We start from the raw sequence: 8435 nt of genomic DNA on the forward strand, positions 1-8435 counted from the left end.
AAAGTCAATTCTTGAAACAAAATGAAGAAAAGGTAAAGTATTTTGGGGGGGATGCCTGGGTGGCTCAGTCAGTTAAGTGTCTGCCTTCGGTTCAGGTCATAATCCTGGAGTTCCAGGATCAAGCCCCACCTAGGGCTCCCTGCGCAGCGGGGAGTTTACTTCTCCCTCTCCCTCTGCTTTCTCCGCCCTGCTCATGTTCCCTCTCTCTCTCACTCTCGCTCTTTCAAATAAAATCTCAAAAAATATAGATAGATAGATAGATAGATAGATAGATAGATATAGCATTTTTTAAAGGCCTAAGTCCCATAATTTATTAAATCTCAATGAAACTTAGTGTATGGTATGAACCTAAAAGTGTATGGTATGACCCAAAGTTCTTATTATATCCTGATTTTTATGTCATGCCTACATATGCAACCCATCAGACATAGATTATATAAAAGTAAAGGAGGGAAAAGATGAATGAAGATACATCTATCACAGGAAAGGCTACAGAAAATGAAATATCTACAAAGGAAAAGATGAGAAGTGCCAACTCTTAACCACCCATTTCAAATTTTCACTGGCCAAGTATCTTGAAGAATTAGAAACCATGGGCCTTACAACCCTTTCATTAGTGTGTGTGTGTGGGTACACACACACACACACACACACACACACACACACAGTCACTTCAGCATCCCAGGCTGAGATTCTCTTCCAATCTCCAAAAGAATGTAAATCAATGTGTTAAAACTGTGGAGCAACTAACTTCAACACTGTGTGCTATGTTCTTAAGGGTGTGGTTAACTAGGGGGCCATTTCGACACTGTAACACCTTTGTTTGAAAAACCCAATCCAATCACTTCCGGCTGTGAGAACGAAAATCCAGGACATTAAGTGATCTGTTCAAAACGGTCACAAGGCTAGCTAAAGACAGGACTGGAACGTGCCTCCCCTGTTTGGTGCTCCTCATTACCAGCCTCTCTTACAGCTCCATCAAAACGCTAACCCAAATACTAAGACTCTAATTGTGGGCTATTAATTTAAAAACAAAAAGAAAAGACTAAAACCAGCATTTGATCTGATATAGGAAAAAGAAATTTAAAAAGTAAATATGACACTACAGAAAGCCATTAAGTATGACTTCTCCCACAAACAGTATGTTTTTTCAACTGTGTATAGAAAGTGTATGATTAAGGCAAGATTATTTTTGTAGTTTGTTGTAATTATTATCGTGATTCAGAAATTACAAAAAAAAAAAAAAAAAAGAAATCACTGCTCCAAAATAACAAACCTGACATTTATTTGTATTAAATTTAAAACTTTCAACAAACAAGGCTCTGCTTCCCTATTTTAATATTATCACTAATGAGTAGATCTTACAATTGAACAAATTTCAAGACAAAATGGTTTATACTTCATTGCTGTCATTTTTCATCCGTTAAATTAACATATTATTCAAATATTCTACCAAGATGTTGTTCCACACAAATGACCTAAAGATTTCTTAAGCTTCATGAATAGGGGTACACTGGTTATGACCTTCAATGAAAGAACTATTAGTACTAGAACTTTTATCAAGCTATTATGCTCTCAAAGTCTATATGAAGTTTTAAAACATTTCCCAAAATAGAGGCTTTAAGTAAAAGCTAACAAAACATATTTATTAGTGTAGTAGCATACCTTCCATAATCTTAAAAAAAAAAATTACTTCCGATTTTTAAGACAAGAAATGTTTTTTTTTTTGCTCAGCAAAGAGCAAAATTCCTCATGATTAAATCCTATGAACCAAATTTTTCTCCAATCAGTCCTATTCCTCTCTGTTGTGGAACATAATTCTTTTTTTTTTTTTTAAGATTTTATTTATTTGACAGAGAGAGACACAGCCAGCGAGAGGGGGAATACAAGCAGGGAGAGTGGGAGATGAAAAAGCAGGCTCCCAGTGGAGGAGCCTGATGTGGGGCTCGATCTCAGGACCCTGGGATCACGCCCTGGGCCAAAGGCAGACACTTAATGACTGAGCCACCCAGGCGCCCCAACTGTGGAGCATAATTCTACAAAGCTTCAGCTCATTCACTTTGTCTAACACACTGTCTCCAAAAACAAACCTTTAAACTCAGCATAAGTCTTACTCTACTATTCCAAAACCAGTGTNTGACTGAGCCACCCAGGCGCCCCAACTGTGGAGCATAATTCTACAAAGCTTCAGCTCATTCACTTTGTCTACTAACACACTGTCTCCAAAAACAAACCTTTAAACTCAGCATAAGTCTTACTCTACTATTCCAAAACCAGTGTAATGAATATACTTTAAGATATCTGACAGTTGTAATATAAATTGTCTCTGTGTGCACAGGATACCAACTACAAGAATCTTCCTATTTCTCTTAAGTGGCTGTGTCTCAAGACAGCATCATACATAAAACTATTCACTATGCAAAAAAGGAAATCCATACATAACTCAAAATCAAACAATCTCTAATCTCTACTCTTCAGAAGAACTATGGACAAACCAATCGCATGAACAGTGAAAGTAAGAAAAAGCTGAAAGGTAGCAAGGAATAATGGTAAAGGAGAGATGCTTTATTCACTAACAAATTATTTAACTTCTCTGCCTATCATGTTCCTAGTTAATAAATAAAAATAATGCCCCCTTCACTGTGTTCTTGCACGGATCAAATGAGTTCCTGCATGAAAATGACTTGCCCGGTAAAAGGAACGTAACACGCACTCAATCAATGCCAGCTCCTTCCTCCTTCAGTTCTGGGCCCTCTGTTCTTTGTTCTCTATACTCATTCCCCCAGATGACTCAGCCTTCTCATGACTTTTATTAACAAATGCTGACAACTACTACATCAATCAAAGCCCTGATGTGTACATGCATGCTCACAGTGTAAGCTGTCCGTCCCCTACTCCTGAGATACTTAGGTGAGAAAGGCAGAGGAAGAGACCCAAATACCTGAATTTCACTGTAAGAACAAGCACTCCGTGTGGACAAATGTCCATGAGTCTCCAACTATCTCCTAGGGACTTCCACTGCCATCTCAAAATGCCGGAAATCAAACTCGCCAGTATCTTTTTTAAAATCGGGCTCTCTTCCTGCCCCTTTTCTATGTGGTGAGTGGTGTCCAACAGAGACCAATCCTTGCTCTATTCTTCCCTCATCTAAATACCACCAAGTAACCCAGGCCCATCAATTCTACTCTCATAATTTCTTGCCTCATTTTCGGTCCCACTGTTACCACCAGAGTCCAGGTGAGGTTTTCTCAATCTCAGCACCACTGACTGGCACTCGGGCCCAGATAATCCTTGTTGTGGAGGCCGTCCTGTGCATTGTAGGATGCTTGGCAGATCACCGGCCTCTCGCCCCTAAATGCCAGTAGAACTGCTCCTTCCCTGCAAGTTATGACAACAAAAAGGTCTGCAGACGTGCCAAATGCTCCTGGGGAGGCAAAACCATCCTCCCCACGATGTCCCCCAACTCCCGCATCTGAGCACCAGGACCCAGTTCCTCACCACTTCATACATGCAACAGAGAATGGGTCCCTAAATTCGTCTCCAGCTCCTTCCCTCTAACTCCTGTTGCACTGATCTCCTAAAGGTCTTATAAAGCACGGCTTTTATGAGTCATTTCTCTTAAACTACGCCTCCCTGTTACCTTCACAATTAGTTCAAAGCTCTCCACCCAGCCTTGATAATCTGGCCTCAATTAAACATTATCCAACAAAGCACCTCACATGGTGTCTACCCAGCAGCCAGCCCATCAGTAACTCAGACCTGTTCATCCAGATCTGTTTCCCATTCTACAGTTGTCACCCTGATTTGGACACCCATTACTCAGCATCTGTTTCAGACCACTGCACGAGCCTCCCTCCCCGACTCCACTCTTCTCACTCAAGGCCAAAAACCAACAATGAGTCTCCATTGCCTATTGAAATATGAAATCTTCTGCATGTTCTTTAGGGTCTTTCTAAATATAAGACGGCCTCTTTCTAACTCTATGTTCCATTGTCCCCAAGACATACTCCAGCTTCAGCAAAACCTAACTATCTGCTACTCCTTGAAAAGGCTCCTACACTTTCCACCTTTCGTCATGTTTTTTTCTGTCGGGAAGTCCTCCATCCCACTGCCCTCCCTCAATACTAATTTAAAGTCGATTTCAATTAAGTCAAGGAGACTTTCCTTATCATACCTCCTTTGTACCTCTCCTACGCATTCACATGGTACTTTATGTTACACATGGGTATCCCTGTAGTTTACAAGGTCCTTGAGAGATTTTTAACTCCTCTTTTGATGCCCTGCAATGCGTAGCCCAGTTAAGTAGCTAACTTAATATATTCGAGTTGACCCAAATGTTTCCCACTTAGAAAGCAACAGGCGGCTGTGTTTTCACACAATCCCAAACTTTCTTAAGAGAACTAAATCCATATTCCCCTTCGTCTCACATTTTAGGCCAATTTTTAAGTAAATTGCTTTCAAGATACCCCAAATACTGTTTAGTATATTACTGTTAAGACTTCTGCTTCGGCGAGCTCCTACAGCTTCTAACCTGTAACTGAAACCTTTTTTTTTTTTTAAGATTTATTTATTTATTTATTTGACAGAGAGAGACAGCCAGCAAGAGAGGGAACACAAGCAGGTGGAGTGTGAGAGGAAGAAGCAGGCTCCTAGAGGAGAAGCCTGATGTGGGGGCTCGATCCCAGAACGCTGGGATCACGCCCTGAGCCGAAGGCAGACGCTTAACAACTGCGCCACCCAGGCGCCCCTGAATCCTTAATATTTATGCTATATAAGCCCTTTATACGAAAGGCAACCAAAATTTATTTTTGGATGTTAATAAAACAGCATACTGCGAAAGTAACTTGATTAAATGTATTTCAAGCAAAGGTTAATTAATGCTAATCTATCCTAAATAATACACTAAAAGTCCAAAAGTCTTTCAGCACCATTAAAAAATATGAAAGTCAGTTTATTTCAGCTTCCCCTCACCCCAAAAACATAAACCAAAATAGAACTTGGAAAGTTTCGCTTTAATTTTAGTTCCTAAATGACTTGAAAGTATGTTTTGCTATTGCTACAAAAAAAAAGGGCAATAGCATTAATGAACATGTTCTGACCAGACCTCTAACTCCAAAGCCATATGAGGAGAGAGTACAGTACCCCACGCTGTCACCACCATTCTTTATCTGGGGTCAGCAAACTATAGGTCCTGTTTCATATGACCCTGAACTAAGAAGGCTTTTTATATTTTTAAAGGGTTGAAAAAACAAAAACAAAGAATATTGGAGAAACACTGTGGCCAGCAAAGCCTAAAATATTTAATTTTTGTCCGTTTCCTGCAGCACAAATTCGAGACTCCTAGCTGTTGGTATCTAAGACAGCCAACTTTTTCTCCCAAGATTTTTAAAAAAGCAATATAAAACATACAAGATTATGCAAAAAGACAAAACTCATTCAACTTAGTCATAGTTAATGCACAGGTAACTTCCAAAATAGAGACGTTTGTGGACATTTTTATACTTCCAGAATTTCTGTTAGAAGGAACCTGACTCTCATTCTTTAGATAAGCACATTTACACTTGAAGAATGGAAGTGCACGGCCCAAAGTTCCACTACTAGTGAACAACAGAATGGGGTCAAAGACCCAGGCCTCAAAACTCCTGATTCAGTGCTCTCTGCAGTATGCTACATTATACGCAAGCATACGGCTTTAAGTTTTAAAGATGTGGGTTAAGTGGCTTGGATCATCATAAAGATGAAAGCTTAAAACCTGCTCCTGACATACTGTTTAGACAGACTAGCAACTATGAATCATTAAACAGAGTAACAACAATGTTCACCACATACATTAGATAAGAACTTCTAGGAAATCTTCTATTTTAAAAACAGATGTGATCGAGAAAGTTTAAAATTTACTCTGCTTGCTCCTCTAGTGCTACAGATCTGATTGAGGCAAATATGCACGTTTGACTTCCAGCTACTCAATACTTATCTCCCAACCCGAACCCACAAGTTCCACCAAATGTTACCGAATGGCAATCGAAAACTGTCCAGTTTACATCAGCCACACGTTCTATAGTTAATTACAAGTTCTTTCCATACATATCTACTTGCAAACTACTAGCTATAAATTCAAAATTTTTATCTCCTCAAGAATTCAGCTGCCTTAAGAAAACTGCTTCTTCGATTCCTACAAAACCGACTTTGCGGCGTCTGCTGGCTAATTCAAGAATTAAAAAAAAGCAAACAAACCATTTTACCTATACCGGTAACTTTATTACTCTGCAGGTTCCGGAGAGCTGTGTTATATACCAGGATCTAGGATTCAAAGACATGGTCACAATCCAAGACCCTTCATCTGAAGTTGCTCTTCCAGTGTTGAAAAACAGATTCTGAGGGGCAGCCGAGAGATACTGGACTTAGGCTCTTCAGAGATAATACACAGACCTCCGCCCCCCAACCCCCACCATATCCCTGCATGACTTTTGTCCTCTAACAGCGACCCCTCCCCCTCGACCGCCGCGCGAGTCCCGGCCAGCCGGGCACCTGCGGCCCCAGCCTGGAGGCACAAGCCCACCGCCGCTGCTGGAAACGGCGCCCACCTCCACCCCCCACCCCCGGAGGCGGGCGGCTAGAGGCCGGAGCCGCCGAGAAGCGACCGGTCGGCGTCCGGCAGAGCCCAGGACGCGTCCAGAGGCGAGGGAGGCGGCGTTACCTGGAGGACCACGTCGTTGGGCAGCTGCGCGGCCCGGAATAGCTCCAGCACCCGCCCGTTGGCCGCCACCTTCTTGGTGCTCTCGATGTCGCAGTAGGAGAAGAGATCCGAGTAGTATTTCTGCTCCGCATCGCTCAGCGTTAAGCCTTCCATCTTCGCCTCCGGCTCACGGCCGCCCCGCCCCGCATGCAAGACCCGGGACCCGGCCCCACGACCCCGGGACGGCGGGGGCTGCGCGCGGCCCGGCTTCCTCCTCGCCCCGAGAAGCCGCGAGGAGCCCCAACCCCGGCCTCACGCGCGCGGGGGGCGCCCGAGCAACAGGGCCCGGAGGACGCGAGGAGGGGGCCCGGCTAGGCTCGGCGCGCCGCCGCCTGCGAGGGCGCAGTCCCGGGCTCGGCTCGGCGCGCGGCTCCGGCTCCGCGACCGAGGGAAGGGCGCGGGGAAGGAGGCGGGGGCCGCGGCGGCGCGAGGCACGGGCAGACTCCACCACCGCCCCCGCCGCGGGTTCGAGTCTCCCCGGCTCCCCGCCGCTTCCCCCCAGACTTCCCGCCTCGGCTTCCCCTTCCGTCCACGCCCCCGGAGCGGCAGCACTTCCCGGAAAGTTCTGGGGCTTCGAGTCTAAAGTTTCGGGGGCTCTGAGCTGAGCGTGGCCGCCGCTCCGCCTCCCTCCGCCGCCATTTATTGCGCCCCGGCCCGGCCCCCGACGCGCCCGCACGAACACTGACAGCGGCGGGCGCGCTCCAGACCCGGATGTGAGGCCGGGAGGAGAGAGCGCGAGAGGGAGAGAAACACCCACCGGGCTGGCTCGGCCGCTCCCGGGAGAGGGGGCCGCAGCGCCCCCTGGTGGGCCGGAGCCCCGCTGCGGAGGGCCAAGCGGCCCCCAGCCCCGGGAGGAGGAGCTGGGACCCTGGGGAAGCGAGGACCAGGGGCCCACAGCAGCAGCTCATTAACACCGAGGCAACCTACATACCCGTTTCTGTTTAGATTGTTTCGAAGCTTACGACACGAAAGGTTTAATAAATATTCATTGAAAGAGGAACATTGTTCAGGTTATTACTATTGTATCTGTACCTTCTAGATGTCAGATGTTACTGAGGATAAATGCAGTATTTCTATGTGCTCCAAAAAGCTATGAAGATTCAATCTATCTGGGAACTCTCATATTGACACTAACACTGAGGCTGAACTCCCACTCTTGTTCCAAAACATGTTTACCTGAGAAACAAAATTTGCTGAATAGAGGGAAAAACTCACAAAGTTTTCTTCTGTATACAAGTTCGTCCTGGTCACCGGGAACTTAGAGCCCTGAATGTATACCATCAACTTTGTAAACCCGTGTGGGCCCTGGGCTGACCTCAGGGGCTCCTTGCCACTTTTAATTTCCCCCTTTACAAAAATCATGCACTGTCGGCATCTACCTGAGAGAGGAGAGTCGTAAGATAGCTCGAGAAAAATATCTGAAGAATTTATACTTAGCAAATAGGAACTGTTTCAGTGGCTAAGGCTGTTTGTTACACAGATTTTTCCATTTTGGTTTTTATTTTGTCTTCTACATGTTGCTCCCCAGAGTTCTGACCCTATAAATGGCCCATGGGAGGAAATCATTACAGGTTCCCAATCCTTTACCTGTAAGTCCAGAATCAAAAAGCACTGAAAACCCAAAAGGTGTTTTTTGTTGTTGTTGTTGTTTTTTTTGTTTTTTTTTTTTTTGCAGCACTTTGGCAGCAAAACCTGCCCT

The 8435-nt window shown here is 44.7% G+C and overlaps 1 protein-coding gene across 5 annotated transcripts in view; it reads right to left on the minus strand.

The window, feature by feature from the left end:
* The window catches only part of REPS1 (RALBP1 associated Eps domain containing 1), an 81095-nt gene extending 73699 nt beyond the window's left edge, over positions 1-7396 (minus strand). For 2 of the 5 annotated variants that reach the window (XM_011220947.3, XM_002912640.4), the window contains exon 1: positions 6698-7396. In XM_011220947.3, the coding sequence (XP_011219249.2) occupies positions 6698-6850 (153 nt within the window). In that variant the 5' untranslated portion in view covers positions 6851-7396. The remainder of the gene's footprint in view (positions 1-6697) is intronic. The other 3 variants (XM_002912641.4, XM_011220928.3, XM_034669204.1) reach the window with 2 other exon arrangements.
* Positions 7397-8435: the final 1039 nt, after the last annotated feature.

The sequence above is a fragment of the Ailuropoda melanoleuca genome, chromosome 10 (assembly GCF_002007445.2).
Source record: "Ailuropoda melanoleuca isolate Jingjing chromosome 10, ASM200744v2, whole genome shotgun sequence".
NCBI classification, from domain to species: Eukaryota; Metazoa; Chordata; class Mammalia; order Carnivora; family Ursidae; genus Ailuropoda; species Ailuropoda melanoleuca.